We start from the raw sequence: 12,779 nt of genomic DNA, 5'->3' as shown, positions 1-12,779 counted from the left end.
TGTGTGTGTGTGTGTGTGTGTGTGTGTGTGTGTGTGTGTGTGTGTGTGTGTGTGAGAAAAAGTTTGTCCACATCCTGAAGAAAGATGTTGTGGTGTCAGAGTGACGTAACGCTGAGGTGTTGCTTTGAGTGGGTGTCGGGCATGAATGCGTGGATGTGGATTGAGTGCGTGTCCCTTTGCGCGCACACAGAGCTGTTCTCGGGTCATTGTTCTGGCCTTCGCTGAAGTGTCGGGTGTGTATTTACAGTCCTGTCAGGAGGTAACAGAGGGAGGAGGAGGAGAAGTAGCTGACACAGAGGAGAGAGCCATGCTGTCCCTGAGCTGTGCCGACCCGTGGGCCGAAGGCTCCGTGGGTCTGGAGGAGGAGGTGGTGACTGCGGCGGCTCAGGCTGAGGAGCGGGACGGAGTCAGCGGCACCGACAGCAGCAGCTGCTCCGTCAGTCTGGACGACAGCCTGACCAGCCTGCAGTGGCTGCAGGAGTTCTCCATCCTCGGCACCAACGTGCCGCATCACACGCACCACCAGCACCACCTGTTCGGCCACCAGCAGCTGGGCTCTGACGCGCCAGCCTCCCCCCTGGCCGGGGATCCGGCCTCCATCGGGATGCCGCTGACCCCGGGGAAGCCCACGGCGGCGGCCTACAGCAGGATGCAGCCACTGCCCGGCATCGTGGCGCACGGACACTGTCCGGACGACGTGGACTACAAAACCAACGCGCACATCAAGCCACCGTATTCCTACGCCACCCTCATCTGTATGGCCATGCAGGCCAGCAAGAAGAGCAAGATCACACTGTCCTGCATCTACAAATGGATCACCGACAACTTCTGCTACTACCGCCATGCTGACCCCACCTGGCAGGTAACGGACCCCCCACCCACACACACACACACACACAGAGGCAGTCCACCTGAGACAGGATGTGCCACCTGCTGCACTCATTGTGTGAAAATGAGTTTCTCTCAGGTCACATCACAGCTGGATGTGTTTCTGTTTGAGAACAGAGGTCTGGGCCTGCTGCCACTTGGCTTCGTGTGTAATTAATAACTGAGGCTCAAACTCAAACTCAAACTCAAACTTTAACAGGATTGCACTTTTTGTTTTCCTTTTTTAAGCAGCATAATACCTGAAATCAGCTCAGTAGGAGTAACCGAAGCAGATTCTTTCTCATGAAGGCAGCAGCAGTTTTTCAGAAAACTTTAATTCTGTTGGATCAATGATTGATGAAGCCGTTCGCTGCACTCCCAGAGTTTCAGCCTCAGACATTTCAGAGCATTTTGTTATTGTAAGGCAGTACATGGGGCAGATAATATTTAACAAAGGTCACAGGGTCAGTGCTCTGTTTAGACCTGAGTGGAGAGGGGCTGGATGGTTGAATGCAAGGATACATTATAACTGACTACAATGCTCTGCTAGCTGTACTTCCTGCACCACAAAAAGCTAAAGTCTGTTGCTGAAAAGACACTTAAAGGTATCTGAACCTAAAAAGCTACATACCAGCAGCTTTATATGTGTGTTAAAATAAAGATGTAAATATTGTTACCCAAGCCAAAAATGGAAGGATGCCTGAAAATAAAAGAATTAAATTAAGATTAATTTTAAAGGATCATAAAAGGAAACATGAGCGGGCAGGTTAGCTCACAGGTTTAGCAGGTGTGCTAAAGGCAGCATACTGGGATCAGCTCCAACCTGACATCCTTGGCTCTCTGATTTCCTGGCTTGAGGCAAAAAAGGACTTCAGATATAGTACACATGTACCTGTATTACTTTAAAGGAGATTTCTCTGCCATTTATTCTTAGCATGAACATTTAGGAATTCTTTTTGGCTTTTTAGTAACATCCAATTAGTCCTAGAATTTCACTCACTAAAACTGGAGCTCAGACCTGTTGGACGGTCTGTTAGTGCAGTAACTTCACAGCATCCATATGGTTAGATAATTAAAAAGGCTCCAACAGCACAAACATGGTCCAGAGATTTAGTTCAGGGTCTCTAGCTAGCTGAGGAGAAGCCTAGCAGACAGCTAGCAGACAGCTAGCAGACAGCCGCCTGTGTCACCATACACCTGTCAGTCACAGAGGCCACGCCTCTAATAATGCAAACTGTAATCCAGAGTTATTCAAACATTCTCCCTTGTACAGTTATGAGGGGGGAAATTATCTACACAGACTGAAACAGTTTTTGTAAACATGTTACTACCATTATGCTAAGCTAAGCTAACTGTTAAGCCAGGCTGCAGCTTCAAATGTGCTGAACACAAATAAGAGCAACATCAATCTGATGATCTGAGCTGAATGAAGACAGTGTGTGAGCTGTTATTTAAAATATACATTCCTCCTTCCAGAACTCGATCCGACACAACCTCTCGCTCAACAAGTGCTTCATCAAGGTGCCGCGGCAGAAGGACGAGCCCGGGAAGGGGGGTTTCTGGAAGATTGACCCGCAGTATGCTGAGCGCCTCCTGAGTGGTGCCTACAAGAAGAGACGAATGCCGCCCGTCCAGATCAACCCGGCCCTGCGGAACAGACTCGGGGTGAACATGCAGCCTCAGCCCAGAGGGCAGATCGGGCTTTGCGTCAACCCAGAGTCCCAAAGGCTTCTTCGAGAGTTCGAAGAGGCAACGGGGGCTGATCAGAATTGGGACCCCCATCTGGCTGAGGGGACCATGCTGGGGTCCTGGCCAGTGGTCAGGGGAAGGAGTGGGCTCAAGAGGAAGCAGGGCTCTAGAAATGGTGCTGCCAAAGCCCCCCGTCGGTCCAGCTCCCCTCTGCTCTCCATGGATGAACAGAAGGAGATTGGACCTCTGAAGGGAGACTTCGACTGGGACGCCCTTCTGGATTCTGCCCTCAGCGGGGAGCTCACTTTGGAAGGTGGTGAGCCTCTGAGCCCCATCATGAAAGAGGAGGACCTAACAGTGCGGGGAACCCACATTTCTCCCGTTGAAGCCCCTGCAGGCTCAGCAGAGGCAGAGAGGAGTAACAACATGTCTGACTTTGATGAGGAGACTTTCCTTGCCACAGCCTTCCTGGAGAACCCCTGGCCAGAAGAGGAGGCGGATCATGGCCGCAGTGATTTCCTCTGTAGCTCCACCGTCAACTTAGACCAGCTGTTTGGGCTCGAGGACCCATTAGGTGGGGACCCCAGCAGCAGGATGGACACCCTCCTTTAAGGAATAATTTCCAGGTCGTCTTACAAACTAAGAACGCTTCTCAACACAACCTGGGAATAAAATACTCTTTTTTTATCCTCATGCAAGCTTAACCGTCCTTTTCAAGATGTTTAAAGTATTTTTAGAGAAACATTTTTACGCAGGTTCAATGCTGGAAATAAACACTCAATGCCTACCGAACAATGATGCCACAATGTACAGCAGCAGTTTCATATTCCACAGAGAAACTACACTGAATGTTTTTTTCCTTTTTTTTGTGAAATGAAAGTTTTCAGAGTGAAGGCCTGGACACACCAGAAGGCAGCACGGTAATTTTAGCGTCATGTTTCCCTTCGTGTGTTTGTGAGAACACGGGGCCAGGGGTGGACGGTGTTCCTGCTAAACGAGTTTCACATAATGATGTAAACATTTGTTTAAACTACATTTCCAGCGGTCATTACCCCTCACAAGCACTGATTGCTGCCCTTCAGTAAGCTTCCAGAAGTTGGCCAATCATTGAGCTGTTAGGGAGGATGTAGTTTAAAGATGCTGGAGCTAAATGCAAGTAGACTTTATTTCTAGTTTAATGTCCATTCAAACTGATTCAGACGTTTATGTTCTTACATAGAGCTCCTACAGATAATGCTAATAAGTTAGCCAGTCACTAGTCCACTCAATCGTAACAGGAAGATGAGAACCCCCAAAATAAACTCTCTCAAAACTACACAAAAACACTGACAGTTCATTATGTTTTATACTCGGTTTACCACTACGGAAAAGTGTGGATTTGGCTGCATGTGGTCTCTGGCAGTTGATATTGTGAAATTACTTAGAATAGGAACACAATGCCACACCACAACCTTGTTGTGCGTGCTTTGGTTGCTAGCAGGTTGCTCCTCCCACCAGCAGTTTGCATGGAACTTGTCTGCAAACACACATCAACTACTCACCAAGCGGTAATGAAACTGTGAGAAGTGCGACGCTAACTGGAATCAGAGACCGTATGGCTTTTCATTGAGTTGGTTTTGGCGATAAAGCACAACTTTTATTTTATGCAATCCACCGGCAACCAAAGCCACTCCATCTGATCAGAGAGGTCCACATTTTCTTTCAGAAATAAACAGCTAACAGCATGAATCCACCAAACGGCACAATTTTATTGGAATAAATTGATCTCTGGTGTGACCAGGCCTTACAGACGACACAACATGGTCTCTGTTTACGTCACGAAAGTGTTTTATTGTGAAAAAGGAGATCATGTTGCCTGAAAGATATTTTCAGTGAACAGTTGATCAACTAAGACTTTTTTTTAATTGTTAAAGTGGAATCAGGAGTAATGCTACGACAGACTGATGATGAGATTTTTGCCAAATTATGTTCTGTGTAGATGTGATTTACTCATTTAGTTTTCTTGTCTTTTTTTGGCGTGGGATTTTTTGGTACTAACTCTTTATTTTCAGAATGAACTAGCACAACTTTAACAAATTATTCATGTTAGCTTAACTTTTTCCAGAAAAACAGACTGACGTGTATGGCTTGTAGAAGTAACGGCTTTCTTTCTTCCTTCCTGTGACTTTGTAGCCGGTAGATATAAAGAAACGCAGCAGAGGACGCATCACAGCTTCGCGGTGTAAAAGTTAAAATAAACACAAAGCAGCCTGAGGCAAAATTCTCCAACAAAGAATCATTAGGAGCTTAAAATGCAGAGTTTAAAGAGGCCACGGTGGCTTGTAAATGAATACCTGACCTTCTATGTGCCAAGAACAACACTTGGGACACGACGGGGCGGCCGTGCGCGTTTTACTGCAATGAGGAAATGTTTTTGTGTTGGTGTGCGATAAAGTTGGGGACTGCTGGACGTGAACAAAAGAGCTCGCTGGATTCAGACTAAACCAAATCACGCTGCATAAGGACGGGGACAGTCTTTAACTGCTGAGATGCAGTAACTGTTCTCTAAACATGTGTGAAAGTGCAATCATTGTACAGTGATATTTGTTATATGTTACAGTCATTTGTTGGAGTCCATTCATGCTGTTTACTTCAGAGAGACCAGGCTCACTGTTTTGTCTATTCGGAGGTGTGAATACACTCGAGGGACTCTCAGTAAAACCAGCTATGGTTGTGTTTTAGCTCGTCTCAATCAAATAACACTTTAAACCACAATAATGGGATCTTACCTCATGATTGGTTCTATGCTGATGTCTAAACGCTCATGTATTCTTCTACCTTTTTGTTTTTATTTTATTTTTCAACTTTTCTTTGACAATAAAAAATGTTTTACTGCATCTCGCCTGTCTACTTGAAACATTTCCTCATTTTTAGTCATGAAGGCTCTTTCAGTTTGACTGCCAAAAAAGGCAGTTCACGGTCCTCAGAGGATAAACTCTTCTATCAAAAACCTCCAAGCCTCTCACTCATCCAGTAACACGTAAAGTTAATGTAAAGGCTGAAATGTTTTAAAGGCATTCGTGGTCCCCAGAGGACAATCAAAATGACTTTTGAATCTTTAACTTTTCTCTAGTCCAACCACGAGGTTATCGTCTAAGAAGAACAGCTCCACGGCTCTGGTGGGGATTCCTCTGGCATGTTTAGATATTCGTGGTCCCCAGAGGGTGAATCTTAACGATCTCAACTGTAACAGCTAATCTGTAGCACAGTTAATCTGTAAAGTCTGGAAAGGCATTTGTGGTCCTGAGAGGGTGACTTCCTGCATGCTAACCGTCTGGACTGCTGTGACACTCGAGCTTTAACGCAAATAATTTTGGTGATGCCATGACCACAACCAGACCAAGCTTTCACTCATTTATTAAAATACATCAACTCCTGCTTGTTGGATTGGTACATAACTCATTCAAAGTCCCCCGAGGGTGAATCCTAAGGCTCGTGGTTATGAAACAGGAAGTTTTTCTCTTAAAACAGTCACTCTGGATGGATTGTGATGATAGTTTCTACAGATATTCATAAAAGAGCTTTTTCTTTTTCATCAGCCGGTCTATGACTGTGATGGTCGAGGTATTCAAATGGGAACAGGACAGCCCTGATGTTTTGTCTGGATATTCTTGGTTTCTGCAGGATACATTTGAGTGATTTTCTGATAGCTTTTCACTTATGCTGTGTCCTATCGACTCAACAGATCAGTCTGTAAGGAGTAGTGGTTTGTTCCCTGAGGATGAACCCCATCCTTAGTTGTTGGATGGATGTGATGAAGATTCATGCAGAGCTTCGTGCCATTTTCCACGAAGCTCTGCGCATTTGATATTTTCCAAGAGTATTATTTTCTACGATCTACTTTATGGATGCTGAAAGATTCGGCTTCTCGATAGTTTGTATTTTATTTTATTTATTATTTCAGCTTTAGTTTTTATTATTTGAAAATATTTCGTTACATTGACAGTTTTAGTATGTTTTTTATTCAGTCTGGATATCACAGTATAAACAGAACATTTAAAAGCAGTGGACTAAACCCTCATCAGACAGTAAACAAGTTAACAAATACCAAATCCACAGATATTTCTGCTGTAATTTTATTTTACTGTAGTTTCCAAGATCACTAAAATTATTTTTAGTTGGTTTAAATAGATTTTTTAAATCTAGCGTTTATGTTTACATGGGTCCGATTTTGAGCGCCCGAGGATAACCTTAAATGACTTTGGTCCTCTGTTATATTTAAAATCCATCAGCAGCGTTTTTTCTCGGGACTTCATGTTCCCCTCAGGATGAAATATTATAATTTGAGACTTTTCATTGAGATGTGTTTTAATTTATGGTGCAGTTTTACCACATTTATTGGCTTATGACCTGAATGAAATGACGATGAGCAAACAGGGTAATCTGAAACAGTCGCCGTGCTGAGCTGCTAATCATCAGCACGTTGTCATTGTGAGCATGCCTCCGGGGCTGTTTCATGGCTACGTGGTATGTCTTGTTTTCTCCTGCTCGCTGTCTGTTTCGGCCCTCACCCCCCTCTGCTTTAGTGCGCCTGGGCGTGAGATTTACGCTGCTCTTTTCCTGCTCGTCTCTTTTGGGGCTCTCGGTGTGTTCAGGCAGTAGATGGGTAATAGTAGCGGGGGGTGGCTGGGTTTCTGTTTCAGGGCTTTGTCTGTGCTCAGTCAAACTCTTGTTCCCCATGAAGCTCAGATCTGTGGTCCCTCATTGGGGCGGTGTGGGGTCTAACGGGGACAAGTGTCCCACGGCCCCATATATCACGGCCTGTCTGCCCCGCTGTAGACCACACCGTCACTCCCTGACCCTGCCGCAGATTAGCTAGGTGGCTCGCGTTCAGAGCATCAGATGAATAGCCGCAGCAATCAAATGCAAATACGTAGAATTTAAGAAGCCTGCGTCCCCCCCCCCCCCCCCGGGGTCGTGAACAGACGGGCTCTCTGTGAGCGAGCGTGTCTGTCTGTGGTCACTGATGAGGTAATGACGGCAGAGGGATGAAGGGAAAAGATAAAGTGCTGTAACGCTACACCTCTGCATGATGGACACCCAACACTCCTGTGGAAGAGCAGGATCCTGCATCTTCATGCCCAGCCCCGCAGCCTTTTTCCTGGAAAGGGGAGCTGCTGTCCCCCCCCAGCCAGAGCTCCATGTAGGCCCCCCGCAGCGCTATTACCTGCTGGACGGAGCTGTCCAGCTGGATCGCAGGGCTCATAATTATAATGCAGCAGGCTGGTTAGATGAGATGCCGTGGTAACCTGATGCAGGTATTATTCTCCGGCCCTGCTGACGGCTGCAGGTAAGAGGAGCCACCTGCTGAAACGCTAACCCTCGCCGCTTCTTCCAACAAGAAACGCTGCAAACTGAAAGTGCTAAACGCCAACACCCGATGTGGCCGGGCTGACGATGCAGCCACTTACAGCAGGCTTCAGCAGAAGAGAGCAGGGTGCCTGCCAAAACCTCAGAGAAAATGAGGTTTTCTAATCATTTAGATTAGAAAACCTCATTTTCATCAACCTCATTAACCTCAGATTAATAGTTCCTTGTATGTGAAGATTGTCCCTTATTTTCTTTTTTTATATGATTGTAAAATATGATCGAAAGCATTTAGTTCTGACACAGCTGACAGGGATGATAATTGGCAGGTTCACAGACCTGACGGTTTCTGAAGCCTCAGGATGTGGATCAGAGGTAAAGCACGGACCGCCTCTCCTTCCCAAACTAGCAGACTTGAAACCAGCAGCTGACACCATTACGACATTTAAAAAAGCCATCTTGACATGTTTTTGGATGCTTCACATTCAGCGCAGACAACGGTGCAACACAACAATGACACTCGAGTGAGATTTCACGGCGAAGCACCTGGTCAGCCTGTGACTGTCCGGGTGCTCTGAGCTCAGGTTTAGTCAGTCTCAGCTCTTGTGAGCAGTCAGGATGTCTCCACTCCTGCAAGCTGCACTGCCGAATGAGGGATCTGCAGCTTATCTGCAAGATGTGAAACGGTGGACAGACGAGAAGCGGCGGGGAATACATCTTTTTTCACACAGCTAATGAAAAGCCTGTTGCCGGGGTAACTGCTGGTACCATTGTCATGTAGGACTGGAGGGAGCGGGGATGGGTGACGGTCTGTTCCTGGTGCTATGGAGGCTGTCGGGTTGATTAGGGCTGAGGAGGGATGGTGTGGATGGAGCCCCAGATTTATTGCAGCAGGGTTTTTGTGAAAGTTCACTTACCTCACCAAAGTGAGGCTCCAGAGAACAGACCCCCAAAGTGCAATGGCACAGGAAGAATTCTTCAGCTCCTTTACTTATGTAAAAGTACCAATATATCAGATTAACAACATGCCGTTACAAGGAAAAGTCCTGCTTTAAATCCTGCTTAAAGGAGAGTTTTGGCATGCTTGTTCGCACTCTTTTCTCTTTGTTAAATATCATTTCCACCTTAAGAAGCATCTGCGAGTTCATGGAGGAGTTCATGGAGCAGCATCAGGATCTATGGGTCCCTTTATGAGGTCTCACTAATGAAAATTACACAAATTAAAAAATGAAAAATGTTTTCTCCCCATAACTTTGAAAATACTCACACTCCATGCAACTTCAAGACAGTCGCTCCACCTCAAATCCTGCTCCATCATTTGCATGAAGACTATGGTCCAAAGTTTGAACAAATATAGTGATTGCTGTGAGATTTTAGCTTCCTTTACCAAATACTTTCTTAGATATATGTTTCTGAAAAATGCTCCTTTGAGCCACTTACAGGCCATTGTTTTGCGCACTGAAACTCACGTTTGAACATGAATATCTCAAAAACCATTAAAGATAAAAGCCTGATTCTTTTCACTCATCTTTATATCAAAGTAAATCAGCATCTGTAATTTGGGACACATAACACCTCAGGCTAGTAAAAATATTTTTAAAAATGCATCACTTTGCAAAGTAGCATATATGAGCACACATTAATTTAAAAAAAATTGACATTGCAAAAGACAAATAGTGGTAATTTCTGAACAGTATATCATCACATTTCATAATAATGCAAAAATAAAAGACACAATTCTCTTAACTTTAATTTTTTTTGTCACAAAAACAAAGAAAATTGTATTTTTATTCAACTTTCATGTTGGATTGAGTAAATATTACAGTCCATACCACATAAACAAAAATATCAACAGATCGAACTTTCCAGATTTACACAGAAAATAATTAAATATGTGGACATTTGTAATTTAAAAAATTGTTTGGACAAATACAATGATTTCTATGAAATGGTTGATGTTGAGGGGTCCATCACAATGTAGGTATAAAGGACACCTTTCATGTGCTCTAACTGGATTTGAACAGTGACCCATCTCACATGCTGACATGAAGATCTGCCCGAGATGCACGTCAATAAATCAACGATCGGAGGCACCAACACTCATTCCTGCCCCTCCACAGTCAACAGGTGACTTACTTACATGCAAACTCCTCATCAGGACGATGGAAGAGTGCCGGTGGCTCAGTAAACACATAGAAAGCATTTTACTGCTGCAGCTTCTCCGTCACCTGATGTGATATTTATTGCTCTCTCTTCCTGCTGTTTGTGTTGCGTTGAAACATGTGAAGACGCGTCTTATCTTATTGTCACAGCAGCGCATGAAAAATCAACACCATAAAATCAAACAGAGTGGCTCTCAGCTTTTAGGGGCTGCTCGTCTGTTTGCTCAGACTATGCTGTGAAAACACCTGTGATCAGGTTTGAAAGAGCACATCAGTCAGCATTTTAAATACAATGCGCTGTAGCTAAATAAACAGCTATAAGGCAGGTTTGGTGACATTTATATCTCCCACTGAACTTTATCTACATATTTACATTCTCTGAGTGTATTTACTGTATATAGCAACCATTTGTAAACAGTAGACAAAACTCTTGTTTTTATTTGTACACTATTTATTTCTATGTATTTATTTTATTTTCCTTGATGATGATCATGATGAAGATGGAGCTGGCACAGCTGGCAGCCCTAACCCAATTTCCCTCGGGATGAATAAAGTATTATCAATCAATCAATCAATCAATCAATCAATCAATCAATCAATCAATCAATCAATCAATCCTTGTGCGGACGTAACATGTTAATGTATTGTTTGAGAAAGTTTAAATAAATGAGTTTAATATGAAGCAGCTTAATGACAGGGAGCACATGCTTTTAACATCAGCCATATTTGTTGTGGTTATGATTCTCAGATATTCCCGGATGATCTGATATGGTCGTGTTGGTGTTGTCTACAACATCAGTAAATGTTGTTCCAGGATCAACATTGCAAGTGACCAATCACATTGTTGTGACGTTATTCTTTGGCGCACCAAGCCATTCGTGCATTTATGAAATTCCAATGTTGCAAGGACAATATACAGTTCTGCTACCGTTTATTAAAGGGTCGTAGGGTTAGGCAGCGTTGATCGGCGGACAGAGGCGGTTTCTCGCAGCTTAAGTACAGTTTTTGTTTTACGGCGGTTTTTCCCGAAGTCGCAAAAGTATGACGTCACAACATTCTGATTGGTCACTTGCAATGTTGATCCTGGAACAACATTTAGTATGATGATCTGGGAACAACACCAACACGAGGATATCAGATCACGTGCATATGCACTTGGCAGAGTGTGTTGACTCACTAGTGAACAGGGCTGAAACGTTCTGTACACACACACACACACACACACACACACACACACACACGGCTGCAATAAAGTGTGTGTAATTATTTTACGTTAGAAAGTACAATTTCTCCTTGCGATTTCAAAAAAAACAAAAAATAATTCACAAAATTAATGCAGGATCTACAGAAAATAAAAGAGCGATGATGTAATCGCCCAGAGTGATCTGTAATCTGGTGCCGTTGATTATGGGCCTGATAAGTTACCCTGTGTCTACACGGCCGCCCTGTAGCCTCAGGAGAAAGCAGGAGCGTGTGCTGAGCTCGTCGAGCGCCGTGTTTTTCCTCTAGAAGCTTCTGAGCTCTCTGCGGAGTTGTACTGGTCACTCCACAAACAGCTGTGTCATGTTGGTCCTCTGCTGCCTCATTCTTTCCTCTGAAGCCGAGACAAAAGGACGTCTCCCAGCCCGGCACCATGAATGAAGAGGCCCTCCCACTGTTTCCCTGCCCTTTGTCTCCTTGTTGTTACACAGAGAGTGTGTTGCTCACTGAGGCTGTGATGGATGTCGGATTACCCCTCAGACTGTGTCTTCCTGACAAAGAACACACACACACACACACACACACACACACACACACACACACACAGTGTTCCTGAAGATCCTGCACACAATGACCTACAAATCTTTGCCCTGACCTCCACACCCTGAACTCGTCACATGCATATGGCACCAGCACAAATGTTGATTTTAATCCATCACTGAGCTCATATTTAATTTAACGACTCTTACCATGAAACACCAGCGAGACTGAAACCAGAGTTTTGTGGAACCTGTTCAAACAGATGCTGTTTTTTCAGGACGACTTACAGTTGTTGCCCGTTGCTTGAACGCTATAAAGCCATGCTTAGACTAAAGTAACACAACTTGAAGCTTGTGTCACCAGACCGCAAACACATGTACCCATACCTTAAACAAAAGCACTGCTTTGCACCCTAGTTGCAATTATGCAACACACATGGTCCTGCATACTACACTCTATTTCATACATAAGACACTTCGTTCACAAAATGAAATGTCAGGGTGCCATTTGGAAAACACATGTATCCAAAATACAAAACACATGGGGTAATTGCAACCACTCAATACACACCTGAAGGCACTAACTTGCAAAACTGAACACCAATTAGACAACTACAAAAAGCCCTCAGTTCAGCCAATTCAAGAACTTTGCAAGCATGGATGGAGGGAGAGCAAGAGGAGGAGGAGGAGGAGGTCGTCGTCGTCGTCGTCGAAGAGGCCATGCACAGACCCATATTTCTGATGATATAAGAGCAACTTTGGTGGACCATGTCATCAACCACGGCCTGACTATGAGGGAAGCTGGGCAGAGAGTCCACCCACATCCGAGCTGCTTCACAGTGGCATCTGTAATAAGAACATTCAGACTTAATGAGTGTACGTGATGTGTTGGTTGTATGTTTGTTGTTTGTTTTGACATACTGCGAATCAATTTCCCATCAGGGACAATAAAGTTACCATTGACCATTGAGAAAGC

General features: G+C 44.4%; 1 protein-coding gene across 1 annotated transcript in view; it reads left to right on the top strand.

The window, feature by feature from the left end:
• Positions 1-5,610, top strand: part of foxj1a (forkhead box J1a) — a 6,219-nt gene extending 609 nt beyond the window's left edge. Inside the window, exons 2-3 of the mRNA XM_005947983.3 lie at positions 248-862; positions 2,344-5,610. Of these exons, the coding sequence (XP_005948045.1) occupies positions 308-862; positions 2,344-3,168 (1,380 nt within the window). The 5' untranslated portion in view covers positions 248-307 and the 3' untranslated portion in view covers positions 3,169-5,610. The remainder of the gene's footprint in view (positions 1-247; positions 863-2,343) is intronic.
• The last annotated feature ends 7,169 nt before the right edge of the window (positions 5,611-12,779 follow it).

Source organism: Haplochromis burtoni, unplaced genomic scaffold, assembly GCF_018398535.1.
Source record: "Haplochromis burtoni strain Fernald_Lab_line unplaced genomic scaffold, NCSU_Asbu1 Contig_400, whole genome shotgun sequence".
In the NCBI taxonomy this organism is placed as follows: domain Eukaryota; kingdom Metazoa; phylum Chordata; class Actinopteri; order Cichliformes; family Cichlidae; genus Haplochromis; species Haplochromis burtoni.
Note: the sequence above shows the minus strand (reverse complement) of the source record. Positions and strands in the feature narration are given on the sequence as shown.